General features: G+C 53.1%; 9 protein-coding genes across 9 annotated transcripts; 5 read left to right on the plus strand and 4 right to left on the minus strand.

Moving 5' to 3' along the window:
- Positions 1-170: 170 nt before the first annotated feature.
- Triagg1_365 (uncharacterized protein) lies at positions 171-1,196 on the minus strand (the record flags this gene model as incomplete). Its single annotated transcript, XM_062898653.1, has 1 exon — positions 171-1,196. The coding sequence occupies one exon, from the start codon at positions 1,194-1,196 to the stop codon at positions 171-173; it is 1,026 nt and encodes a 341-aa protein (XP_062760715.1).
- Positions 1,197-7,188: 5,992 nt separating this feature from the next.
- Positions 7,189-8,565, plus strand: Triagg1_366 (uncharacterized protein; the record flags this gene model as incomplete). The annotated part of the gene is made up of 5 exons (XM_062898664.1): positions 7,189-7,359; positions 7,427-7,534; positions 7,609-7,982; positions 8,038-8,105; positions 8,171-8,565. 5 exons carry the CDS (start codon positions 7,189-7,191, stop codon positions 8,563-8,565), a joined length of 1,116 nt encoding a protein of 371 aa, XP_062760716.1.
- Positions 8,566-11,562: 2,997 nt separating this feature from the next.
- On the minus strand, positions 11,563-12,816 carry Triagg1_367 (uncharacterized protein; the record flags this gene model as incomplete). The annotated part of the gene is made up of 1 exon (XM_062898675.1): positions 11,563-12,816. The coding sequence occupies one exon, from the start codon at positions 12,814-12,816 to the stop codon at positions 11,563-11,565; it is 1,254 nt and encodes a 417-aa protein (XP_062760717.1).
- An 883-nt stretch (positions 12,817-13,699) lies between these two features.
- On the plus strand, positions 13,700-15,238 carry Triagg1_369 (uncharacterized protein; the record flags this gene model as incomplete). The annotated part of the gene is made up of 2 exons (XM_062898687.1): positions 13,700-13,816; positions 13,877-15,238. 2 exons carry the CDS (start codon positions 13,700-13,702, stop codon positions 15,236-15,238), a joined length of 1,479 nt encoding a protein of 492 aa, XP_062760719.1.
- Positions 15,239-15,641: 403 nt separating this feature from the next.
- Triagg1_370 (uncharacterized protein) lies at positions 15,642-16,302 on the minus strand (the record flags this gene model as incomplete). The annotated part of the gene is made up of 2 exons (XM_062898698.1): positions 15,642-15,898; positions 15,981-16,302. 2 exons carry the CDS (start codon positions 16,300-16,302, stop codon positions 15,642-15,644), a joined length of 579 nt encoding a protein of 192 aa, XP_062760720.1.
- Positions 16,303-16,736: 434 nt separating this feature from the next.
- On the minus strand, positions 16,737-17,204 carry Triagg1_371 (uncharacterized protein; the record flags this gene model as incomplete). Its single annotated transcript, XM_062898709.1, has 2 exons — positions 16,737-16,891; positions 16,979-17,204. The coding sequence occupies 2 exons, from the start codon at positions 17,202-17,204 to the stop codon at positions 16,737-16,739; spliced, it is 381 nt and encodes a 126-aa protein (XP_062760721.1).
- A 501-nt stretch (positions 17,205-17,705) lies between these two features.
- Positions 17,706-19,170, plus strand: Triagg1_372 (uncharacterized protein; the record flags this gene model as incomplete). Its single annotated transcript, XM_062898720.1, has 3 exons — positions 17,706-18,140; positions 18,204-18,784; positions 18,855-19,170. 3 exons carry the CDS (start codon positions 17,706-17,708, stop codon positions 19,168-19,170), a joined length of 1,332 nt encoding a protein of 443 aa, XP_062760722.1.
- A 2,378-nt stretch (positions 19,171-21,548) lies between these two features.
- Positions 21,549-22,859, plus strand: Triagg1_373 (uncharacterized protein; the record flags this gene model as incomplete). The annotated part of the gene is made up of 1 exon (XM_062898731.1): positions 21,549-22,859. The coding sequence occupies one exon, from the start codon at positions 21,549-21,551 to the stop codon at positions 22,857-22,859; it is 1,311 nt and encodes a 436-aa protein (XP_062760723.1).
- Positions 22,860-24,280: 1,421 nt separating this feature from the next.
- Triagg1_374 (uncharacterized protein) lies at positions 24,281-26,002 on the plus strand (the record flags this gene model as incomplete). Its single annotated transcript, XM_062898742.1, has 3 exons — positions 24,281-24,529; positions 24,599-24,796; positions 24,869-26,002. The coding sequence occupies 3 exons, from the start codon at positions 24,281-24,283 to the stop codon at positions 26,000-26,002; spliced, it is 1,581 nt and encodes a 526-aa protein (XP_062760724.1).
- Between the last annotated feature and the right edge of the window lie 775 nt (positions 26,003-26,777).

Raw genomic sequence — 26,777 nt, forward strand, 5'->3', positions numbered from 1 at the left:
AAAAAACAAAAACTAAAACAGTAAACCATCAGGCAATGATATATATACATGACAAAAAACAATGCTTTCGTTCCATGACAGACGTCCTCTCCGTTTCCCTCTATTCAGTCCAACTTTCGTTGTATTGTAGCTAAACCGGGCACCTCTAACGTGGACTCATTCTCCCCAATTCACTCCTTCAACCAGTCAAGGACCACCTTGGTAAAGTTGGAGGGAGCAGAGATCTGAGGAGCGTGGCCCAGGGTGGGGAACTGGTACAGGGTGCAGTCGGGGATCTCGCCGCAGACCTGAGGACCCAGGACGTCGAAGTGGCCGAGCTTGGCGGCGACCTCGGGGGGAGACCAGTTGGCGCCGATGGCGACCTTGTCCTGGTCACCGACGATGAGCAGCGTCTTGGAGACAATGTCGCCAAAGTAGTGGGCTTGGGGCGAGGTCAGCACCATGTCGACGATCTGGCCCTGGTTCTTGAGGAACTGGGCGCGCTTGGAGCCGAAGTAGACGTTGTTGAGCATGGTGACCCAGATGGTGTACGAGTCGTCCCACTGGCCGACGTAGTAGATCTGCTGCTCGTAGGCCTTGAGGGCGGCAAAGGTCTGGGCGGCCTCGGCGGCGATGTCGTCGTCGACGGAGACGTAGGGCACGCCCTTCTCGACGTAGTCCTCCAGGCCGACGGGATCGACCAGGACCAGGCGGTCGATGGTGTTTGGGTACTGCAGAACGAAGCGGGTGCTGAGCATGCCGCCGACGGAGTGGCCGATCAGGGTGATGTTGCCGATTCCCAGCGTGTTGAGGAGGCCGCGGGTGTTCCAGGCCAGCTGGTTAAGGCTGAACTGGTAGTTGTCGGGCTTGGAGCTCTTGCACCAGCCGACCTGGTCCGGCGCGATGACGCGGTATCCGGCGCCGGCGAGGGCGATGATGGTGGAGTTCCAGGTAGGGCCGCAGAAGTTCTTGCCGTGGAGCAGCACCGCCGTCTCGCCGTTGGGGGCGCACGTGGGCTTGATGTCCATGTAGGCCATCTGCAGCTTCTGCTGCTGGCTGGTGAAGGTGAAGACGTTGACGGGCCAGGGATACGTGAAGTTGGAGCCGTTGAGGTCCAAGGGGAACGGGCCCTTGGAGATGGAGCCCGTGGCAGCCTCCTGGGCAAAGGCCAGGCCGGCGGCCGAGAGGAGGCCAGAAGCCAGAGCAGAGAACTTCATGATGGGCTTGAGGAGAGGGCAAAGAGAGAGAGAGAGAGAGAGAGAGTCTAGGTTGGTTCTTGACCTGGGGAGAGAAGTTATTCTCGACGCAGACTCAATGCAGAAAAAGAAACAAAACGGGAGGGGGACAAGAGGCCTTTAAAACAAGCCATTGCCAGCTCCAAAAGCCAGGGGAGGGCTGGCGATTGCGCGTGGCAAGCGGAGAAAGGTTCGTGGAATCGGACAGGGCTTCGACGAGGCTTGATGAGGCTTGACGAATTCAATCAATCTTGGAGGCACCCGCAGGTACCGCAACGGTAGCGAGCACCGCCGGGCCAAGGTACTCGCCAAGTACCCTTCAGCGAACCACCAGCTGCTCGTCTTTGTAATGCTGCGCGCAGCACGGCGGCCAACAAAAGCAAACGGGCGACGGACTGGTCTGCCCAGCAATCTCCATTAATTCTTACCAACAGCAAAAAACGGGCTACGAATATGGAGAAGCAGCAATATTAGCGGCTCAGGTTGTCTGCATTTAATTACCTCGACATGGCTAGCAACTACTAAGCATCCATCCCCCCCCTTCTCCGCGGCAGCGCCAGCCGAATTGCAGCCACCGCAATCTTAGTGCGCGGTACCATCGAGGTACGGGGGGCGGTACCTGGGGCGGTACCTGCAGCACCCCGACCCGATACCTGCGGTTAATTTTCCTATTGCGTGCCCCTCCGTCGGCACGAGACGCTGTTGGTCCTTGATTCGCTGCTTGGGGGCTTGGCTGGTGCAGGCGGAGGGAACAGTTTGCGGTGCAGACGGCATGTCGATGCAACTTTGGACAATATAATGCTCCGTCCCGGCAACGGGGCAGACAACCTCTATAACGTAAAACCAGCTGCAGGCGACGAACCAACAGCAGCAGCAATGATTCGAGAGCTCTGTTCCCATGCTGGAACTGGAGCGCATGAACCCTGGGAGCACTGCAGCATCTCCTCCTACTAGTCTGTAACATCTGTACCCGGATTGTCGCTGCCATTCCCTTTTACTCGCCAACTCTGCTCCGTACTTGTATATATGTCGACGGGCAACTCAATTCGCAGCCAGGCATTAGACCTTATCCACCTCCATGGCCCGGAAATATCGAGTCCCATCTCGTGCCGTATTACCATGGCCACGTTTTCCAACCGCTGCTGTCCGCCTTGCCCGTTGCGGCTCGTTCAGCGAAGCAACGGCTCCGTGCTAGCCATAGGCCCTGCTGCTTCTAGTACGAACGAATACTGATATCATATCCAAACCCAGCCTCGTTAATGGGCTAATAGACGAAGCCCCATTCCTGCGTGCCACGTTTTTTCTCGGTTAATCAATTGTTCTCTCTTTGCTCCGTACGGAAGGATGAGGTTGTTGTTAACACCCCAGAAACTGGTACACCGACCTTGTCCAATCAACTCGTGTCCTACGCCGTGTCCCGGCCGAGTTTACCGTCCTCACCGCAGGAGCTGAGAAGGCTAACCCTCCGTATCCCATTCAGCAGACTGCTCTTCGACGCCTTCTAGCGTCTTGGCATCAGTTGAGTGACCTTCTCGCCTCCTCCCGTAGGCTATGCAGTCCAATGGATCAAGAGCTGACGGGGGCTTTTCTGGGGCTTTGACGGCGCTGGACCCGTCACTTTTCCTCTTGAAAGCTTCAACTTGCGGCCATGAAAGAGGAAATCATCCTACCAGCTGTAGGTGAAAGCTGAGGAATGATGAAATGAAAGAGGCAAACTATTGCTTTCTAGCTCCTCGTTAAGTAATCTCTCCTGACTAGCTATTAATGCAAGCCGCGGAACGTAATGGCAACTCGCGGTGAGGAGAGAAAAAGGGAGAGGGGCAGAGAGGAAAGAGGAAAGAGAGATGAGAGGTGAGTGAATGGTTATATTCTCATTCCTCTCAGCCAAAGGCGACCACCGTGGTGTTTGAGATGAACACCTTGTGCGCTCATGACAGCTATCAAGGACATGTGAAATGGCAGCATGACGTAAATCTCACCTGGATGAAGCGTCTCCATGCTATTTTAGGGTTTCTTTCCATTTTTCTTTTCTTCACAAGGTTAATATTTAATATTTATGCCTGCTTATGCGCGGCCAGCCACTTGGAAGCGCGCTTATCCAGGCATTGCAAGAAATAAAAAAGAACATGCGACGGAAGTGGATTGGGGATTTAACCGACCCCATTACTCACCCACTGCCAATTCATTAACAGCATCCATGGCTAGGTTCATTCCCCACGGCAGAGCCGGCAAACCCGTCAGGGCCAGCATTCTGGGACAGGGACAAAGACGGCTCTCACGGCACAGCTGGACTTTGCACCGCGGACGCAGCGCCACGGGGGGCATTTAATGGACTGGAGGCCCTTGATAAGAGTTTGGCGTCTGTAAGTAGCTCTGGTTCCTTTTCCTCGCCATGGGAACTAGCATAATACAGAAGCCGACACTCGGAGTTGAAAAGGACGCGGGAGCCGAGAATGGAGAGCCTCGCGGTTGAGTGTTTCCGTGGAGTATGTGCCACTGTGTGGTCGCACAGCTAGACGAGGATTGAAAGACCGTCGAGGTGGCAGAGCGGTAGATGAAAGCGATCGACGAACTCGAGGCGTCCATGGGAACTTATATCCATCTTGTCTTGTCCCTGAAGCGCCGATCGAACATGTGTTTGGTCAGAGGGATCAGCGTTGGATCCATGCATGACACGCATCTTGAGGAATCTTGCACCATCAGATAACCTGACAAGCGCTCAAAATCTTCTCCGTCTCGGTTCTTCTGTCCTCCACTAGCCTGAGCCGTTGAACCACCGAGCAGATCGACTGAGAGAGAGGCTTCGCTCTTCTCCCCTCGGCCATCTACCGGCCTGCCCCTCGTGCTTGTCCCTTCTCCGAGCGTTGTTAGTCATGGCCACAGCGAAGCCAAAAGCAGGCGACGGCCTGTCTCTGGTGCTTACAAGTACGGCCAACTTGCCCAATCCAGACACCGGCAAAAAGCTGGGCGCAGGCACTAAGAGACGTCGTCGAAGCAGGGTTTCGATTGACGACATGTCGTTCGCCTCTTTTGCGCTTGCATTGAAAGCGAGCCGTCCGGGATACCCTGGACCGCCTGAGCCTTAGTAAGGCGCTGTCGTTTAGCAGAGGCGCTAGGGACGCCTAGCGGCTCCCAGAGGTACCTTGAGGTACCTGGGCTGTTGGCCGGTGCTTACCACTGCAGTATTTCCGTGCCCCCAGGTAAGGTACAGAACCTTGCACGCAGGCATTTAGCATGGAGTGTACGCGGGAAGAATCCTTCAACAGAGGCCTGAAATGCCCAAGCCAGCATCTGCAGCGGTATTCCGCTCCATCCACGGCGAAAAGCTCAACGAGTGTCGTGATTCAAGGTTTGGTGCTGCATCGTTCAATTACGGTTTGCTTCTTTTTTTTTTTTTTTTTTAAGCTTTCTCAATCAACTGACTCGAGAACGTCACGATCCGATTGATCTGCGGGAGATCGTAGCGGCCCTCCCGCCCGCAAGCTTTTATCGAAGGGACTGACGCCGCCGGCGGAGAACTAAGGCGATGGCTCGACAATAACTCGCAGCCACAGGAGCCGAAAGAGCCACTTCTTGCGGGCAAAGGCTTCTACCACATATACTTCGTATATTACCACGATGATCTGGCAATTGATTTCAAGATTGTGTATCGATATTTTGGAGGTGCACATACGCGTAAGATCTTTGTCGGATATCAATTGCCCATCTGCGCAGATCTTGGCCGTTTTCAATTGCTGATCGGCACGAGCTAGGTACCGATAGCTTTGACGGGGACGGGAGCAGATGTTGGCTCCAGCTGAGATATACGAGTAACATTTGATGGATGTCGTCAAGATAGAGTACTGCAAGAGATGTTGTAGCGACCAACGACACACATCAGTTCTACCCAATCTGCAATATAGACGAACGGCGATGGAAACCAACAACAAATGCCGCTATCTCCGCCGGGAGATACTAGCAAACGGTACGTCCAACGTCGTATTTCCCAGCACACTGGTAAACTTTCCCCAGAAACATTTGATCGGTAAACTGCTGCTTACGTGTACCTTTGTATGCGCAGCTCTCTCGTCAACGTCGCATCGACATCGTAAAGGATCTGGCCAATCGAAGCACAGCCGGCCCGATGACAATCTGCATCCAGCAATTGCACAACACCACTTCCGTTGACAGCTGCCGTAAGCGTCCCAAATGGTGACGATCGTAGAGATTAGCTTGCGCTGGCTCTCAGTCTGACCGAAGGGCTCCCTGTCCCGGATAAATCAGCCATGCCATACCACACACGGCCTCCCCCATGTCTTTGGAGCCCTTCCTCCTTTCCAGGTTGTTGTTTATTTATTTATTTATTTATTCATTCGTACGAGCGGACTTTTATTATCTTCTCTTATCTCGCTAGACTGGGTTCTGTGTTTGCCATGTGGTGCCCGTTTTTGTAGGCGTGGCTTCGTTCTAGTAGGGTACCTGCATACAGGTAGAATACAATGCTGTAACCTCGTGGAAGCTGAAGAGAAGACCCGCCCGGCGAATCCTTCCGGGTACCGCTGCTTCACATGCGCTGCAATGCAGCTGAACGCAGCTCTCTTGAAACTACAGCGCCATGTCAGACCTGTAACTGCTAGCAATCTGCTAAGCTGTGGCTGTCTCATCCTGAGAAATTCTCAACGCCAGACAAGGTACCTTTTCGCCGTCCGTGACGCAGGGCCCACCTACCAACTGGGGCGCTTTCCCGATTCGTCCATTCAGGTCCGCTGGCGGCGCGGCGCTAGTCCGCTCCCGGCATGGCGGATTCATGTCCTCTTTCGGCCGTCTCGGGCCCTGCCATGGCTTGACTCCCATGTAAGAAGCATGAGGCCATGCGAAAGTGAATCCACCATCAGACAATCTCGTGCGAGCCGCGCCGGGAAGAGGACCCCGAGAGGAGCCTGAGAGGAGCCCGCGAGGAACCCGCGAGGAGTCTCTGCCCCCAACGATGGGCTGCTGCTCGTATTTTTGCATTTATCTTTTGGGCGGGAGGGGGATCGCCAAGATGGAGCACATGGTGAGAACCATATTGCCATGCCTCTACAACACTCCACCCCTTATCATTAGAGTAGTAGTACTACTCAATCGAAGCTGAGTAACTGACTGGTGTCTACAGCGTCTCAGTAGGCATCACTCGGAGATAGACATGGAGAGATCCAGCGTGGAAGAAAAAGCCACATGTCAACGACAGCTTGGCAAAAGATCCCTCAAGCCGCTTGAAACCTGAAGGGCTTCCGCGCTAAAAGCAAGCCATTCTACCACCAGTACCCACGCACACAGCAACGACAGATTGTGTTTACATGCAAGTACTCGTACTTGTCCTCGTCCGTGTTGACTAGGACGCAGCATGGTGTATGAGCGGATTCTCCCGCCTTGTCCCGGTAAAAGACTGCGTCTCGCCTCTCCATCGTCCCATCCCACTTTTGTCCATACCAGACCCCCCCGAAACCATGCTCGACGTCTTGCCCTGGCAAGCGAAGAGCAAATGTCTGCCTCTTTCTCTCTCTCGCTCTTTTCCCTCCCGGGGGTGTATCGTGGCTTGACAGGGCCCGTCGCTTTTGGTGGCATCGAGCTCGGGAGCCCACTCATGTCCCTCGGCGCCGCTGATGAAACGCCTAGCCTCTAGCATCCAAGTGCAGCTTTTCATTCCGGTGCAATCTCTTTCTCGGACATGCAGCAGGTAGACGTAAGAGCCAAACTCTGTTAGCGGTAGCTTCTTTATAAGGCTAAACTGTCCTTGCCGTGCGAGTACCTCGCCGGCCCCGTTCGCCGGCGCTTGAGTCCTGTTGCATTCCCTCACTTCTCTGGGTAATCGTGGGGAAAAAGATATAGGGACGGCTATTCCCCTCCGACCCTCCCTTTTAGATACTTCGTCTTTCTTTCATCTCGTCGGCTCTTGTGTTGTTGCTCTTCCAACTGCCGGGACCTTCCATATACGCCCAGAAGCCGCTGAGCAATGGCGTTCCTCACTCCAGAGGCGACCGCCCAGAGCCATGCCAACCTGGTCCGAATTCCGAGCATCGTATTCTTCGTCGTCACGCCCATCTTCGTCTTTATCAGGTTCTGGAATCGTATTTCGAGGAGATCGGGGCTGGGTTGGGACGATGGCACCATCGCGGTGTCCTTTGTACGGACCTCCACTCGCCCATTGCGTCCTCTTGGTATGGGATACTAACGCACATCTTTCTCATTAGGTTTGTACTCTTTTGGTGCAGATATTCATGATGATTTCATGCAATTACGGGTTCGGAAAACACATTGCGTCCTTGTCAATTCATCACGACAAACTCGAGGCGCTCAAGGTACGCTGGACCCACTTTTCTTCTATATGGCTTCACCTCATGAGATATGCTCACACATCTGCTTGTTGGAACAGTGGTTTTACGTTGCACAAATCTTCTATAAGCTGACCATCAACTTGACGAAAATGTCAATTGTTCTCTTATATCTGCGAATCTTCGTCCAGAGGTGGTTCCGCATCTCGTGCTACATTCTCCTGGCCATAGTCACCATGTATTGCATCGCAAGCACTTTGACGTCGATCTTCCAGTGCCAGCCTATTTCAGGAGCTTGGGACAAATCCATCGAACCAAAATGCCTGAGTTTGACAGAAGTATGGTATAGTAACGCCGGCTACTCTATTGCCACTGACGTTTTGATCCTGGCGCTGCCCATGCAGCCCATCTGGGCGAGCAAGCTGCCAGTGAACCAAAAGAGAGCTTTGATGTTTGTTTTTGCTCTGGGTAGTTTGTGAGTGTTTTCTCTCTCTAGTTTGGCATTCAGGAGGCATTACTAACAATTACAGCGTTACCGTTACATCCATTCTGCGTGCCACGACTCTCAACTTCTCGACAACCAGCCCTGATACGACATGTGAGCCCCCTATCCTGCCCCTTTCTTGCTCTTGACGGAACTTATAAGCTAAATAATTCGTCTAGTCGACATTACTTCTACACTGTGGACCATTATCGAAGAAAATGTCGCCATCATCTGTGCCTGCTTGCCCATGTGCCGTATCGTCCTGGCCTTCCTCTTCCCCTCGATCTTCGGAGGCAACACCAGCAAGGGATCTACTGGAGCCTCGGGCGGCCTGGGATCGGAGAACCCTAACAAATACGGATATGCTCGTTCTCAATCCCCTTCGCGCCGCCAAAGCTGGAAACCCTATTCCGGACCGGGCGGTGATGGCGTCAGCCGCAGCACGGCTGCCCATCAGAGCGACGACACGAGCGAAGAATTCATCCTCACAACAGTACAAAGACATGGATCGACGGACGATAATGATGGCGCTATTAGAAAGACTACTAAGTATGAAGTCTCATACGAAAATTAAAGGATATAAAATTAGGAATCTGTTACGATATTTTGGCGACTACGGAGTGCCTGCTCAAGTGCTATCAAAATGGGAGATATTTGGATGCCGGACTTGATACTTGATTCCCTTTGAGGGACAGCTTCCGCATTGCAACGTTGGAGACTGGCTCTCTCCTTTTCTTATACTTGCCTTTTATATTGCAATAATTTCTTTGTTGCCTGTTTTGATTCTTTCTTCTCAGTTTTCCTTTTGCTTTGTACAAAACAATAGTACCTATTTGCCTCGTATAGGACTTTGGAGGCGATTTACGATGACACGCAACTTGGGACAAGGCTTTCTTCATTTTTATTTTGCATACTGTACATATCACTTTCTTTCCCCTTTGTCTATAACACCTACAAGAGATACCAGCTACACAATTGAGCGTTTTATCCGTTACCAATCCGAGTCTAGTCATATTTTGCATCATAGCACTTATACTACGAACACGCTTCCCCCTCGGACACCACAGAAATTGTTCTTCTCTCCAGATCTAGCGCCATGCATGCCCCGGCATGGTACTTGTTTGTACCTGCTCCGCCATGTAACCTTGATACCAGGGGTGCAGGCCTAGCCCATGCAATGTACCTTTGTTGCTTTGGTATTTGGGGGTCTGCAGGCCCCCCCTGCTCTTGGGAGAAGAACCCTGGATTTAGCCACATGGTGCAGTTTTTTTCCCCCTCACACGACTCTCGGATGCTTGTTCCTCGTAGTTACGGTAGAGTGATTAGTAGTAGAGACTCTTGATGGGGGCTTGGGCTGAAACTAGAAAAGACCTGGAGATGTATCCGTGGCAAAAGAGGCGACACTCAGGTGTTTACTACTAAATCCCTGGTTTCAAAAGATGAAGCTGTACAATAGAAGAAAGAGAAATATGACAGTTAAAAAAAAACGCTGATCCGGCGTGCGCCGACCCATGCCAGGCCTGGCCCCCTTGGAGTTATTCCCAAGGTCCCCTTTTTTCTCTTCCTGCCCTTCTGGTTTCGCCTCATGCTGTGCCATGATTCGGTGGGTGGGCTCTAGGGGGGACGGTACGTTCGGTGCAGTACTATATATCGGCGGCCTAGGCTTTGACATGATGGTGTGCAGCTGGGGATCGGGGCGGGCTCGTTCCACCTTTGGCCGAGGAAGAGAAAAAACATCCATGTGGGACTTTATTTTTCTTCTTCTTCTTCTTTTTTTTTTGATGGCGGTGGCGGCCAAGCGAAGCGAGCAGCGTGGTTCACTGGGGAGGAATTTTTTGGATGGATACTACGGGGAATGGAGATGAACTGGAAGAGATGACTTGTATGGATGTGGACATGATGCTTGAGAGAGACTGATAGTGATGTATCCGTAGTGACATATTCCCAGTTAATGAGAGGAGGGTGGGCACTGCATGGCGAGGGAATGTGTCATAAACGCTAGCTGGGTGTCAAGGGATCAAATGTCGGCTCAATGTATGTCAGAAGCCACCGAACATGCAGGCTGTTTGTTTGCTTGCTTGCATACGACAATCTCTTAACAAGTAGCACGATAAAAGGAAGAGAAAAAGGGGGAGACAACAAAGCTTACCTTGTCGGAAATGAGAATAAACGGGCAAGAAAAAAAATGAGAACAAGTAGTAGCATGCTTGTTTAGATACTGCTTGGTATCCCGTCAAGCGGATGACACGTAAATGAAGACATAGTAGTAAATACTAAATATTTTCAATTATAGTAGCAGTTACTAGAGAAATATAGATATAGTAGCATCTACTTAAGAAATATAGATATAGTAGTAAATACTAGAGAAATATAGCTATGGTAGCTAAGATCTTAAAAGAGAGCCTCTCAAAAAGAGGTTCCATTAGTTGAGTGAGCGCTGCTTCGGCAATTGCCCATGAACGGCGTGCTAGTTAAGGCCCCCAAGGCGCTCCCGATTATGAAATAGTTTGGACTTGGATGGAATCACTTGCTAGAGGCATGCGGAGAAGGACTTGTTGACCTATTCTAAGACGAGGTTAAGTAAGTATTTGCGGCGTGAGTTACTAAGGTATGTAAGCACCATATAACAGTGTCACACGACCGCGGGAGACGAGACGAAGGATGAGTTGAAACAGTCGCGGTTTCTTCCATACATGATACATCTTTTATTCTGTCTTCTTTTCTTTTTTCTTCCATGGGCATCTCATCTAGCCCCGTACGCCATCTTCTCTGGAAGAGAGAGTCGTCTGATGGGGACGAAAAACGGTCCCAAGGGGGGGGGAGGGTCTCTTCTCTTTCTCTTTGGCATGTTAGTGTGTCGACAAGGGGTTCTTGCAGCCGGGTAACCATTACCGCTCCGAGGGCGCATGTCTGGGCTCACTGGATGAATTGGCTATTAGTATTTGTGTACCCCGTATTCTCCGTGTTGAGATGGCTTGGTATTTCGCATCTCGCCGTAGCGTGTGCAACGCCCATGTACAAGTATTTGTCCCAAGCAAAGCGTCTTCCCGCGAACGTCGTTATAAACGAGACGGAGCATCATCAATGCACTACTAGAAAACAGGCAACTGCTTGGCCAAAGCTTGTCTTGCCGACTTCTGGGTCCCAAGGATATCATGGACCCATGACTGTGGGTAAGCCTCCAGATTGGGCATGCAGCCGTCGACGTTCTCGAACCTGCGTGACCAATTCGGCATGCAGGCTGATGAATCTGGAAAGGCGGCGTTGATGAGTGAGCCCTATCGCTAAAAAGGGGGTTCACGGCATTCCGGCAGAGATGACGGTTGGCCGCTGCGGTACTTGAGAGAGATAGGGTAGTATCGTATTCTCCAGATGGACATGTTGGGAGGTTGTTATTTGTTCTGCTATTTACAAAGACATACCCCGACATACCCCGTGTGATACGTGTATGCCCAAAGACGAATCCAAAGCTGCCAATCCTTGACACTCTGTAATCGAGGTTTTATTATACATTCCTTTTAGTCTTCAAATCCCATCAAGAGGAACCCACAATAACCCCGTCATGGTTCGCTCAACTCATACCCTCCATGAACTCGACTCGGTCAAGCAGCATCTGTCGGTATCCCATATACTCCTTGAGCCCTTCCCACTCTGGGCCCATTTCCTCTCCGTGTCTCCAGGGCTCCTTGAAGCCCCATGCACATGCCACCTTGTCTAGAGCCGCTCTCTCCTCCTCTCTCAGCCATCGATACCGTAGCGGAGTTCCGGGGGTCCAGGTCACTCGCTTCATCTGGTCCTTGTGGCTCAGCTTGGCAATCATGCCCAAAGATCCAATCACGAGAAAGTATCCCGAGATGCCGGCCACACCAATTCCCGTAGCAGTGCTTATGTCCATGGTGTTTTGCCAATACGAAGCGTAGGCTGTTGATAGTCCAAAGATGCCAAATGGGAGGGTGGCGAGACCGAAGGCGGGGGCGGTACCGTGCTTGATCAGCTTCTGACGCTTGAAAGCCGGGAGAGAATATGAAGCCTCGATGATGCCGAGGGCTGAATCCAGATTCTTGGCATCGATTGCAGCCTGTAAAGCCATATCGGCAACGGCGGGCTCTATAGCTCGAGAAGCCGCATTGGGGTTTTGCTTCAGATACGCAATCTGACCGTTTTTGACGACGGGCTTGGGCTTCGTTGCGTAGAGTTCAAAGACGGCGGGCAATGACTCTGGCTGGCCGAGCTGTGATTGAATGGCGACGTAGAGCTCTAGGAACTCCGGCGTCATCTCGACATTCGGGTTCGAGATGATGGTATATGCCGCGTGAGAGATCCGGCTGGTTGCATCTACCAACTTGGCATCTATGGGGACTCTCGCACCCGTCCGCTCAGCTCCCAGAGACACCAACTTCGAGGCCGAAGCCTTGAACTGCGCCTCTGCCCGCTTCAGTTGGGGATGGAGCGCCGACGCGGCCCGTAGACACGACTGCAGTGCAGCCGCAGTCAGCTGTTTCGCCGGGATGCCGTCGACCGAGAGGAACTTGCTACAGCTATCCTCCGCTACGTTGGCCAATTGCGATGCATCTGTCAGTGGCCGCGGCGTTGAGGCTGGCAGGGCCTTTTCATTTGCTTCTGCGTCCGCTTCGGCATCTGCCCTTGAGGCTGAGACAGAGGTGGCCCATCTGGCCGGTGTTGATCTCCAGACTGAGCCCTGAGCAATCTGGCGGGGAGCCGATGATAGTATCCGGCTAGGGAAGGGCTGTCTTGATGCCTGCGCCGGCAATGACGCACAAGAATGGCATATAAAGCCAACCTGCCGAGAGTTTGCTCGCCGCATATTGGCTGAGTGAGGGAACGCGATATAATTGGCAGATAAAGAAGATGAAGTTGGCCAATTGCCAATGCAGAGCGCCGCGAGTGACTTCTGCGTCGTCGTGCTGCAAACTCGGCTTTGCAGCTTGGCCAGACCAGAGTCGCTATGGAGAAAGCGAGGGCAACGGGCGGCAAGGCGGAAAAGTCGAGGCGAGGTGTTGGAGGTTGGAGTTTTGGCACAAAATCATCGCATGCAAGGCTGTGATTGGCTCCACACTTTGGCGGGCGCAGTATTACAGCAAGGTACAGCGCAGTGGGCGAACAAGGAGCCGAGATGAAGCGCTGAATGACGAGTTTGTGCGACTGCAATCACATGAAACAAAACAAACAAAAGAGACGAAAAAACAAAGGAAAATTATTATGCCAATCCCTTCCGTCTACCATCCCATATCGTGGCCTGTATTTCCTCTTTCTTCAACCTCTTCGCTCCCCAATACAGTAGAACATTCTGGTTCCAAATCAATCCCAGCCCATCCCAGGCCTGTCAGGTCGTGAGGCTTTGCCAAAAGTGGGGCCCCGATTGGTTCTCCTCGACCTCCGTCTGCTGCACCTTCGTAAGCCTGATGACGAAACGTCCAGGCTGCCAGAGACCAGCCTCTGCCTCTCTGCCTCTGCCTCTGCCTCTGCCACAACGCCCTCGCCATTATCCGACCTGTGCAATTCGCCTGCGATTCCTCTTGGATACCCGCATTTCGGGGTCTTGATCCAGCTGCACGACCGTCCTCCCGAGTCTTGCGCCGTGCATGAGACCCTGAGCCGCCTCTCCCAGCCTCCCAGCGCAGCGACAACCCGAGACTCCAACTGGACGAAACTGTCGATATCTCAACTCTTGCTCCTCGCAAGCTGCCATGCCGCCTCCTCCGCCGCCGCCGCCGCCTCCGTTGCCCGGGGCTGGAATCCCTCCTCCCCCTCCTCCCCCTCCAGGAGGACTTCCAGGTCGTCCACCGCCAAGTTCAGGAGGCCGAGTGCGTTATTCCCACGAACGGAGATGCAGGGTGAAATCGTTGTAGCTGACCTGTTCCCAGAACGCTCTGCTTGCCGACATCAACAAGGGCAGATCTCTTAAAAAGGCCGTCACCAACGATCGCTCGGCCCCAGTTGTTGGCAAGACATCCTCTTCATCAGGCCCTGCCATAGGCGGCGCCCCTCCTATCCCTGGCCTTGGTTCGGCGCCTTCTATCCCGGGCCTTGGTTCAGCGCCTCCCATCCCAAGCCTTGGCTCAGCGCCTTCTATCCCTCAGAATTCTCTACTTGCCGACATCAGCAAGGGGAAATCCCTTAAAAAGACCGCTACCAACGATCGCTCGGCCCCGGCTGTTGGCGGTGCCCCAGGCGGCGCCCCTCCCATCCCTGGCCTGGCGCCGCCCGTCCCAGGAAATCGAGCGCGAAGCAACAGCGAGCAAAACTCTGGCCCAGCCGACTCGGCGCCGCAGCTGGCGGGTCTGTTTGCCGGCGGCATACCGAAGCTGAAGAAGCGAGGAGGAAACATTGATACGGGAGCCGGCGCGGATGCCTCGTTTGCCTCGGATACGGAGAAAGCGCCATCGCATTCGGCGCCCCATGTCCCGACCTTTGCCGCCCCGAAACCGCCAGCACCGCCGGCCGATGCTGCGCCAGCTATCCCTGGACTTCCTGGACGAGGACCTCCCATACCCCCTCCTGGCGTCCCAGCCTTGAAGAAGGCCAAGGGACCGCCGCCGCCGATCGGAAAGAAGCCGCCGCCGCTCCCAACATCTCGGAAGCCTTCGTCCAGAGCCACGCCGCCTCCAGCTCCCCCTCCGCTGGCCCCAGCTTCAGCTGCCCCAGTTCCCGCAGCTGCCCCCCCTCCTCCTCCGCCGCCGCCAGCATCCGCAGCACCGGCTCCATTTGCGCTCCCTCCTCCTCCGCCTCCTCCTCCAGCAACCTCGGCACCTGTACTGCCCGGAGCACCACCGCCTCCTCCACCCTCATTCGCACCTCCACTACCCTCGCCATCGTCGACTCCTCGGGCTCAACCGCCGCCACCACCTCCGGCTCCTCCTGGAGCAGCTCCTTCTCCTCCTCTGGCACCGCCAGCTCCACCAGTCTCGGCTCCAGCTCCGCCCTCTTCCAATGGCCCCTCTGTACCTCGAGCCAGGGGATCATCTCTTCGCCATACCATGCTTGATCCCAGCACATTTACCTTGACTGCGAACGGTGGCGGCTCGTCAGTGAGCCTGCCGTCCAAGACGTCCAACCACTCGCCATCACCGAGCCAAGGCGGTACGCGGATTTATATCGACGATAAGAGATGGCTATTCAAGGATGACAGCGTTTTCCCGAAGCCTCGGGATTTTGTGGGTGGTGTAAGGAGATATAGGGCAGGCAGAGGGAGCAGCGTTCCGCTTGATTTGAGCGTGTTGAATTAGGCCAATAGATGATGATATCAGTTTGATTTTCCGGAGATTTATCTTGTGACTAGTGAAGAATGATATGGAATACCAGTGCGGAAGTACCCCCAATCTATATATACACACGCTTTTATATATACTTTTCATACAGAACTTGTCCCGTGTTTGTGAGACTTGTATTTGTGAGACATACATTCTTGATCATAGCCCATGGAAAGAAACCACTATCTTTCTGCGAAGAAAGCATGGGCAGACCAAGCCAGGCTTTTTATGAACAGAACCCCGTCAAACCCTTTTTCGGTGTTAGGCCCTCGTCTTTGAAAATTCTTCGTTTGTTGTGTATTGTACAAAGTGTCTATATAACCAACCCTCGCTTTTTCCTGTTGATACAATTTTTTTCTCCTCATCTCTTTTTTTTTTTTTACATCGACTTCAAGTAGTTGGACTCCTTGATCGTGGCCCTCCTCTCCTTGCGCATCGCCTTGCGCAGCTCCTCCCGCTTGTCCGCCGCGGCAATGTTGTCGAGGACGCTGCCGTTCTTCTCGCCGGGCAGGTTGATGGACTGCTGCTGCAGCGGCACCTTGGGCGCGAGGGCCTCGAGGTTGCCCTCGGCGAGGAGTTTGGCCTCGAGGGCCTTTTGGCGCTTGGCGGCGAGTTTTCGCTGTTTCTTGGATTTTGCTAGGAGAAGAGAAGATCAAACTTCATATTAGCCACGGGTTTCTCTCTTTGCTTTTGTGTTTGGGAGGTGGTAACGTCGTACAGAACTCGTCGCCGAGGTTGTCATCTTCGGCATCGGCCTTCTTCATGACGTCTAGGCATGACCATAGCCACTCTGGGTAGTCCTCATCCTTCAAGGCGACGGGGTCTTGCCCGCCCTTTGTGTAGTTGAGCCCGTTGAGCACTGTTCCCTCTGGGCAGATGGATCTTGAAGTGGGCGTGGGCTTTGGTGCTTCGCCGGCGTCGACGACGGGCGTTGACAGCTGCGGTTCGGCCGAGTAGAAGCGCAGCGACGATGAAAATTGTCGTGAGAAGGGCAATTGGCGGCGCACGACGGTGGCGCGCAGGCACCGGGTGCAGATCATTGTGAGGGCGGGTGGGTTTCTATATGAGGTGAGGTTTGTCTCTTGGTGAGGCGAGGCTCTATTGGTGGTTGGAGAAATTTTGGGTGTGCGTTTGGCTTGGTGGGGGTGGCCAATGGGATCGATTAACCGCAGAAGCTCTGGAGTGCTCTCAGCCTCATCCTTTTAAACTGTGCATCTTTGACGAAATGATGGCCGTTTGGAGTGAATTGAGCATTGGTGGTTTTCTATAGTTTACTTTTTCTTCAAATTTAATTCCGTTGCTTCCTGATATATACACTGGCAGAGCGTTCAGCCTCTACGCTCAATATCATGGCTGTGGTTCTAACAAACCATGGCTCTACTCCATCCCAGACAAGCCCTCCGCCGATTGATTCGGCCGCCCAAAAATTCAAAAATACTATGACACATGTTTCAACAACTTGGTTTCATCGGACTCATGAGAATCGTCCCTGGTTCAGCTTGGCAACCTTGTCGCTTGTGTGCACCTTGCGCTCCAAATCAAAGTCTTGGTCCTTCTTCTCCAAGTAGTTTTGTTGGATAAACTTGGTTCCCTTGACTTTGTTCGCCCCCAGCAATTGCAGGTATTTTTCTGTAATTTTAAGCAATGAGTATTTTTTGCAATTTCTCCCAGGAATACGGACATTGGAATCCGCCCTGCGCGCTTCCCCAAACTCACCTCTCAAATGGCCGCAGTTCTCCAAGTGGTTGACTCCCTCCCGGACGTAGCACTTGCCCAATTCCTCGCCGACGATGCGAGTCATCATGGCGCCAACCCATTGTTCCCGGATGATGGCATCCTCGGCAGCCTTGAAAGCCTTGGTATCGTCAAAGTCGACGCCGTTGAATGTGGGGGCCACCGTGGGCTTCTGGCTCTTGAAGAGCTCGGATTCCGGTGTCGGCATGTTGCAGAGGCGGCTGGGATTTGAAGTTTCGAAAGGGATACGGCTGGGGGCGAGGCCGAATGGGTCGAGGGCTGAGGCAACGGAAGCTCGAATAATCTCCTGATGCTTGAGCACCTTTGGAATGCCTGCCTCACTCAAGGTCCGCTATGCGATTAGCCTTTCGCTGCTTGCCTCAGGCAACAACTTCTAGCCACAGGCTGCAGGTGCGCGTGTGGGGTAGGCCAATGACGAGCTATGCCGTTCCAACCCACCGCCTTTGGGAAGCCCACTATTCTGCCGGACAGGAAGAAAAAATTCTGAAAAAAAAAAAGTTGGGTGCGGCGCGCAAAGGCCCCAACCACCCAAAGGTTTAAAAGCTTGCGACGCTGCTGCTGCTTGACTTTCTTTCTCTCCCACATCCACCTTTTGAGACAAGAAAATTTTCATTCTTGTGTCGCCATCTCTTCCTTATACCCCTCTTATCAATTCTTTTTCTTCCAATCAATCTAATACTCTTTCACAATGGCCAAGTCCACCAAGGTCAAGGAGTCCAAGAAGGCTGTCGCCGCTGAGCCTGTCAAGGCCGTCGCTGCCAAGGCTGCCACTTCCAAGAAGGTTGCCAAGGAGGAGCCCTCCAAGAAGTCCAAGAAGAAGGAGCCCGAATCCTCTGACGAGTCTTCTGAGGAGGAGGAGGACTCTGACTCTGCCAGCGAGAGCGAGTCTGAGTCTGAATCCGAGTCTGAGGAGGAGACCACCAAGAAGCCCACCAAGAAGGAGGCCAAGAAGCCTGCCAAGAAGGAGGAGTCTGAGTCCGAGTCCGAGTCCGAGTCCGAGTCTGATGACTCTGAGTCCGATGAGGAGGAGACCAAGAAGCCTGCCGTGAACGGCAAGGCCAAGGCTGAGGAGTCTGAGGACTCTGAGTCCGAGTCCGACTCCGATGAGAAGCCTGCTGCCAAGGTTAGTTACTATACACTCGCTCAATTGGCCCGAACTTTGACTAACTTTCTTGCTCTCTCTTAGGCGTCCAAGTCTGATGACAGCGATGACTCTGAGGAGGACTCTGACGACTCTTCCGACGACGAGGAAGAGGAAAAGAAGGCTGAGCCTTCCAAGAAGCGCAAGGCCGATGAGGAGATCGATACCTCTGCCAAGAAGACCAAGGTCGACAGCAACGCTGCCCCTACACTCTTTGCCGGCAGCTTGGCCTGGAGCGTTGATGACGATGCCCTCTACCAGGCATTCCAGTCTTTCGATGGCCTTGTTAGTGCTCGTGTTGTTACCGAGAAGGGCACTGGCCGCAGCCGTGGCTTTGGCTATGTCGACTTCAAGGATGCTGAGTCTGCTCAAGTTGCCTACGAGGCCATGCAGGGCCAGGATGTTGGCGGCCGTAACATCAACCTCGACTACGCCAACGCCCGCCCTGAAGGTTCCGACCCCCAGGGCCGCGCTGCCGACCGTGCTAAGAAGCACGGTGACACCCTCAGCACCGAGAGCGACACCCTGTTCGTCGGCAACCTGCCCTTCGACACCGATCAGGATACCGTTACCCAGTTCTTCAACGAAGTCGCCGCTGTCACCAGTGTTCGACTGCCCACTGACCCGTAAGTTCTATGGCTTTAAAGAGTCTGTCTCACTTGTTACCTTTACCATGCTGACATATCCTTTCTATAGTGAGAGTGGTAACCTGAAGGGCTTTGGTTATGTCTCCTTCGGCTCCGTTGAGGATGCCAAGGCTGCCCTCGACGCCAAGAACGGTGCTACTATTGGCCACGGCAGATTTGCCCGCAGCCTGCGACTTGACTTCTCAAGCCCTCGTCCTCAGGGCGGTGCTGGCGGTCGTGGCGGCTTCGGTGGTGGCCGTGGAGGTCCCCGTGGAGGCGGTCGCGGTGGCCGCGGTGGCCGCGGTGGTTTCGGCGGTGGTCGTGGCGGCAACTTTAGTGCTGTGAACCGCACCAAGCCCGCTGGCACCAAGATCTCCTTCGACTAAGAAGGCTTTGTCCGACATGGGGGTTTAATATATATGGCGGGCTGTGGGTATTTGCGGTTTCGGTTATAATCTACGTTGGCTTTTTGAGATTCAGTGGGCTTTGGGCAACGCTCTTTGGTAATAGAGTGCAGATGAACGCTGGGGGCTCTGGCACTTGGTAATCTGTGGGCTCATCGCCTTGCTTCTCACGAGAAGCATGGTGAAGATGGCATAGTTGGGCTTTTTGACGTCGGCGGCAATGATGGTTCCACCATCGGCGCCTTGTACACACACAAACCAGTGGGCTTCCGAGGGATTTGAGGGCTTAATCTTGATTCATTTCGTTGACGGCCACGATGGGGCATGTAGACGAAAGAACCAACTTTGATGGCTGCGAATACTTCTGAGGGACCTGGGGGCTTTTTTTGCAAATGCAAATTCTTGATACGTGGGCTGCACTTGAGGACTCGTACGAGACCAACCTTTGCTTAACTCGTTTACAAGGTAAAACCCTCCGATGTACACCGATATAATTCTCGCTCCAAGAGACGGGGAAGTCTCCGCCCACGACCTTTGCATTGCATTGTAAAAATAGGCGTTTGCTACGGAAAAGTTTTTTCAAATTTCTTTTGCCCTTTTACTAGACATGATGTAACTCTGTAGAGCCCGAGTATAACAATACAAATGTCTTTCCGATTAATTTAACTTGATATGCGCTCTTTTTATTCCGCCTGTGAGATGCAGACATGCCGAATGATGATTCGGCATCCAGTTGCGATTGGCTCATGTTCTAGGATAGCAGATGACCTATCACCTTGATGCGACAAGGCTGAGCAAATCCGGTGGCGCGCTCGTCACCGTGTGACAAACGCCATTGCTCTCCCTGGATTTGACACATGCCACACCTGGTCGTTTGCTATCAAGGGAGAGGCGAGCCGATCCGATGCAGGTGATTGGACAGTCTGCGCACAGTGGCTGTTTGCAGGCAGAACAAGCAAAGCAAGCGGTAGTAACGAAGCTGTCTCGTCTGACTGTGCCGTGGCGGATCAGCGTTCGTTCCTATCTCGAGGCGGAAGAGCAAAGTACAGCATGCACCGGAGCGAGAACCTAGATGTCCTAGCAGGCGACCAGATCAGAATACGCGCAGTCGCATTCGTATCTAGATGTCAGTGTTTTTGTTGTTTCAAAAGTGATACGACAAGTCGGGAGACTGTGAACCCCCAAAGTTGCAAGGGAGGACATCCATTACGTCTTGGGATGCTCATGCGGGCTCTGGCTGGTTTAGGCAAAGCCCCCGCCCTGTGCTCATGACCTGGGCTGGGCTTACAAGTTACAGCTAAAAGGCTCCAGCTGCTGAGCAAAGAGAGAGAGAGCCTTGTAAGTTTTTGGGGGAATGTCTCCGCGTGAGGGAGGTAGCGGTACTTTGCCGGGGTCATGCACACCGCCCGGTTGGGGAAATGCTGGGCTTTGACGTACCGTGCGCGCGACACTGTCGTCTCTTGAGTATATGTTTCTGGCATCATTGCCGGAGCCATTGATCATCTGGGTTTGGTGTCTTGATTGGTGATTGAATACTGCCGCAAGGGATTTACAGGTCTACACTGTTAATTGGGCGGGTTTATTCTCTGTAAACTATTATGCGAGTAGGAAACTTGTTGGGTAATTCCGCTTCATCTCGAGTAGTGCCAACTTCCGTATTTTGCCTGTTCTGTTCTCCCCCCCTGGCATGTCTGTTAGTACTTAGCAAGAGTAATGATATTCCAAGCAAAAAGGTAATTCCGCTTAGGAATCGACCTGTAATCGTGATTCATTGATCTTATTCACCTGCTCAACCTGTCTCGGCCGTCTTCGTCTTCTTCGCTAGATTACATAACACCGCTCTCATCCATGTTCCCCCAGATCTCGTCATTTGCGGTACCTGGGTAGTGACGCAATTGGCCAGCGCGTGATGCTCCCACGCACTGTCCCCTGCAGTTCTGACCAAAGTACCAGTACTGCTGACTGCCCGTCGTTTATCGTCATGCAGCAGCCTCTAGTCCAGACAGGCCATCATCTAGCGAGACAGCTCGGCCCAACCTCTCAACAGAACGCTCTCCATCTTCGATTCTGGCCATCTTTCCTCATTTCCATCGCCCGTTTTTTTTTGGACGGGATTTGCGACTTCTTTACCCATCTGTGAAATCATCACCGCCCCTCGATATTTGTAACGGCATCGTGGTCAAGAGAGCTTGCGCGTGCGATCTGCTGGCTGAGTTGCGATCGGGTGGGTCGCGGTCACCGATAAGGAGTGCAGGACTACGGGGAATAGGACCTATCGCCAGCGTGTTGAGGACAAACAACATCGTCGGCCTGGCGACTTTTGGTTGCTGATATTCTAAACTTTTGCAAAAACCGAAACGATGGCTCATCAGCCGCCATTTGATGAGCAGGCGGGCCCCAGCGGGCAGCGATCCATCAGTATGCCAAACGTGATCCCGAGCGCCAGTCTTCACCAACGACGCTATGATGGTTCGTCATCGCCAGTGACATCCCTCGACGACCGTGGTCCATGTCCGCTAACTGCAGCAGGAAACACCGATTCTTGGGTCGAGGTTGCGTCGCAGCCATCGTCCTCGTCGCTCTCCAGCATCGGCGATGAAATAGTCACAACTGGCTTGCGAGTTGGAAACTCTTACAGCCGTCGCCGGCGAGTGCAGGCATCAGCGAGATCTGTTCCACGTGTACAGACCACCATTCCGATTACGGGGACGAGCAGCCAGGATGAATATGATGAAAGCGACAGCGAAGAGGACCACGTCCTCTCCAGCTCGACCGAGAACATGCAGCCGTCGCCAGAAGAGGATATGGAGGATTCTGACGGGGAGTCTGACGGAGATGAAGGCACGGCTCTAGGGGGAGCGCAAAACCAAACCGCCTTTCGGCCACAACCAAATGCATTCTCGCATCCCCCATCACACCAGAGAAGTTACTCGTCAAATGCGGCCATGTCCCCACATCCCCACGGCGACTTTACACGACCGTCCTTCTCGCAGCGCTCGCATACGAGAGTTCAACGTGGGCCGAGCTTCATGTCGCCATCAGTTCGCGAAGACAACGACGCAGCCCTCCGTGCGTCCCTGACCACTCTCCTGTCATGCGCAGCTGCAGCTAGAGGCCTGCCTAAGAGTAAAGAGGAAACCGAGGCGCAGCGAGCTGCACAGTCCGGAGTCGGTCCCAGCAGCCAGCCCATGGAGCTCCGCTTCGTTCCCGAAAAGGACCTGTCGGAGGGATCCGAGAAACCTGAACCGACCCCGGCATCAGAGGCAGCGGCTCAAGCCAAACAAGGACAGGCTTCTCCTGCTAGGTCATCCTCGCGGTCTCGCGCACCCTCGGAGAAGACAAAGCGGGTTGTATCAACAGCCCGAAACCCTCGAGCGATAAAGAAGAAGAAAACGGCAGCTACAGCCGTTGTTGCGGAGGAGACCCTCATTTCTCCAACTCTCCTCACCTGGGTTGTCAGTGCCGGAGTTGTCGTGCTCGTATCCGTAGTTGGCTTTGGAGCTGGCTATGTTATCGGGCGTGAAGTCGGCCGCCAGGAAGGCTTAGCAGTGAGCGTCAGCAGCGTCAACGAGACTGCTTCTTCCAGCCGCGACGTGATTCGCTCGTCCGGCAGCGGCCTGAGACGTTTCAGATGGGGCGCCGTAGGAAGAAGCATTGTCGCTCAAGCGTAAATGCGTCGACGGCTATTGTTACATTTAACTCATCTTTCGGTGATTCTTGAGTGATGCAGAGATACCTTGAAGTTTGAACCGATATGGCAGCATACACAGATACCACATACACGATGTTCTTTATTTAGCAGCTGGCTTTTATTCCCCCCCTTTTTAGGCAAAGGACGACTGGAAGGGTATTGGCGTTTGACAAAGGACCTGATTTGGACATGGACTGGTTCACAGATTGCGGACGGAAGACACTAGGGCAGCGTTTGCTTTGCTTTGCTTGGGCTTTGCTTGGATTTCCTTTTTTTTTCTTTTTCGCGTTTCTCTCAGCCTCTTCTTTTCGTTGCTGTCATGTACGCAGATATGCGTTTATGCATGTATCTATCTGCATCTAACGGATGATGACTTAGATATGGGCTGCGATCGGGGTCTCCATTTTGAGTGCTCGTCGTTACGGTGATGCAGCTCGGCAGATACTCACTTCTCTTCTCGATAACATGTCATTCAATACTATTTCTACGGGTTACTTCCAATCACGAACTGGTGCATTCTGCAACAGGCATGTGCTAATGCATCTCTCATCGAGTCTTTGCCGTTGGTCATTGCTAGATCTGGGAGATTGTTCGATACTGTGGAGGTTGTGAGGTGGCATCAGACCACCTGCTGCAATAATTTGTTTCTTCTTCTCCTCCAACAGCCGGATGTCTTGACAAGGAAATAGATAGGAGCCAATTGAATTTGTTTGATTGCACGGAAATTGCGTGTCTATACGTGTATTTGCCATGCTTCTTACTTGGTGTTGTCATTCGGCTTTGAGAAAAGACACAAACGTATTCGCATTCGCCCGCAATCCGCCACATCGAGCAGGCCATGGAACGCAAAAGCAGCTGCAGCAGAAATTACACGTATAAAAACGAAAATGCAACACAATCGCGCACAGATCCGAATACGAGCCCCACCGATTTCCCGTTTCCCAAGGCGGTCTGCGCTTTCCGTGCGTTTATAACCTGCCATCACGCGCGCTCTGATTGGCTGATCTCCCACACTTGCCTCGTGGGGCAGCGCACCTCAAGTGGGGCTCGTCTCTTTCCCCCCCTGGATCTGGCCTCTTTGGCAGCAAAAAAAAGAACAAAAAAGATGCCAATTTGAGCCAGTCTTGATAGAGCCAAAGGGCCACAGATTAAGGCTCGTTTTGGGCTGACTTATCGAACCACTGGTGGTGCCGTAGCTGCATTTCCTCTGTCTCTCTTTGTCTCTCTCCTTTCTTTTTCTTTCAGATTGAGTCTTTTGCTTCTTGTTGATAAAAAGGACGCGGGGCCGGCAGTCTCTCTCTCCGTCTTCCCTTCTTTCGCTCCAGCGCGGCAGACCAGTTTTTCTTCTCTCTCCATCTCGACAAACCTCCCAATTCACCTGTCTGCCACCTATCCGCAACGATGGGCATCCTCCAAGATGCCCTCAGCCATCCGACGGCGCAGCTCTACTTTGAGCAGAGCGTTGGCGCGCAAGTCGCCATTGGCGTTGCTGGCTTCCTCGCCGTCGTCGTCTTCTTCAATGTCGTCCAGCAATTGCTCTTCAAGAACCCCTCCGACCCGCCCATGGTTTTCCACTGGTTCCCCTTTATTGGCAGCACCGTGATCTACGGCATGGATCCCCCCAAGTTCTTCCGCGACAATCGTGCAAAGGTGGGCAAAAATACACATCCCGTTTTACAGTCGACCTGGTGGACAATGGCTAACACGCGCAATTGACAGTACGGCGACGTGTTTACCTTTGTCCTGCTCGGCAAGAAGACGACCGTGGCCGTGGGCCCTGCTGGAAACGACTTTATTCTCAACGGCAAGCTCAAGGATGTCAACGCCGAGGAGATTTACAGTGTCTTGACCACGCCCGTCTTCGGACGAGACGTCGTCTATGACTGCCCCAACGCCAAGCTGATGGAGCAGAAGAAGGTGAGTTTGTGCTTGCGCATAGCTGTGCAGTAAAAATGACACTCTGGATTGGGCGCTAACACGATACTCAAGTTCATGAAAATTGCTCTTACGACCGAAGCGTTCAAAAGCTACGTTCCCATCATCTCCCACGAGGTTACATCATACTTCAAGCGCGACCCTGCCTTCAAGGGCAAGTCTGGAATTGTCGATATCCCCAAGAAGATGGCCGAGATCACAATTTTCACTGCCTCCCACGCCCTCCAGGGCAGCCTCATCCGCAGCAAGTTTGACGAGTCACTGGCCGATTTGTACCACGACCTTGACATGGGCTTCACCTCCATCAACTTTGTGCTCCACTGGGCTCCTCTCCCCTGGAACCGCAAGCGTGATCACGCTCAGCGCACCGTTGCCAAGATCTACATGGATACCATCAAGGAACGACGAGCGCTGGGTGAAGATGACAAGGAGCTGGATATGCTGAAGCACCTCATGAAGTCGGCCTACAAGAACGGCAACCCTGTTCCTGACCACGAGATTGCCCACATGATGATTGCCCTTCTCATGGCTGGCCAGCACTCTTCGTCCTCCACCAGCTCTTGGATCATGCTCCGTCTTGCTCAGTACCCCCAGGTTGTCGAAGACCTCTACCAGGAGCAAGTCAAGGCCCTGGGCGCCGATCTGCCTCCCCTCCAGTACGAGGATTTCGCCAAGCTGCCCCTGAACCAAGCTATCGTCAAGGAGACTCTCCGCCTGAACGCCCCTATCCACTCCATCATGCGCAAGGTCAAGCAGCCGATGCCCGTCCCCGGTACCAAATATGTCGTCCCCACTTCTCACGTTCTTCTCGCTGCTCCTGGCGTCAGTGGCTCTGACCCTACCTACTTCCCCAACCCTGATAAGTGGGATCCTTACCGCTGGCTGCCTGGCTCTCCCAACGCTCCCCTGATGGCCCGAAATGACGAGGAGGAAGAGAAGATCGACTATGGCTATGGTATTGTCAGCAAGGGCGCGGCCTCTCCTTACCTCCCCTTTGGTGCCGGCCGTCACCGATGCATTGGCGAGCACTTTGCCAATCTCCAGCTCCAGACCATCATTGCCGAGACGGTGCGCATATTCAAGCTGAGCAACGTGGACGGCAGCAACAACATTGTCGCCACAGACTACGCTTCCCTATTCTCTCGACCTCTTGAGCCTGCCAAGATTCGGTGGGAGCGGAGAGACTAAAGATGTCAACGTCTTGAGGGGAATACGGATGAGTTAAAAAGGGCAAGCAAAAATACACCCCAGTTTTTTTTTCTGAGTTGGGTTGGATGCGTACTGTATATGATATCTTACGTCGGAGTTTTTGGAATGCATGGGAGGAAACAAAGAAAGCAACATGATGGTAATGGCTGCATCATGAACTGTAATAACTATTATCAACTATTACTACCTAATAACGCCAGTAGAGCTTTGAATAGAGCTAGACGGAAAAAGGAAAGACGAATAGAAGCTTTCTCACCTACAAATAGCAAAAAAGGTCCTTTTGACAACATCACATGCACTCTTTTGTATAAAACAAAGTTGCCCCGAATCGGAAAGACTGTTCGAACTGACACCCCGATCTCTCCCTCCAAATCGGTCTTGGGGCCGAAGGTGAGACGTAAACCCGCCCGGCAAAGCCGCCATATCCGGTCCAGGCCACGGGGGCTCAGCATCCAGATCTCGGCAAGGCACATTGACAGAAATAGTAAATAGCGACCGCTCGCTAATAAAAAAAAAAGCCCCCCCTAGGTTCGCGCATGGGCTCACCTCGACGCTTTTTTAAGTTCTCTTCAATCACACCACGGCAGGATCCTTTATTATGGAGAGAAGCAGCCCCTGGGAGCTAGAGCTTGCCGTCCGTTCGGGTCGCCCTTTAAAGCCTTTCCCAGCCCGTAAACTTGCGTTCCTTTCTGTTCAGTCTCCTCATCATAGACCATACTCTCTGCTCATCGTGGCGTCATAAAGCTATTCCCAT

The sequence above is a fragment of the Trichoderma aggressivum genome, assembly GCF_033847375.1.
Source record: "Trichoderma aggressivum f. europaeum strain CBS 100526 chromosome Unknown scaffold_001, whole genome shotgun sequence".
NCBI classification, from domain to species: Eukaryota; Fungi; Ascomycota; class Sordariomycetes; order Hypocreales; family Hypocreaceae; genus Trichoderma; species Trichoderma aggressivum.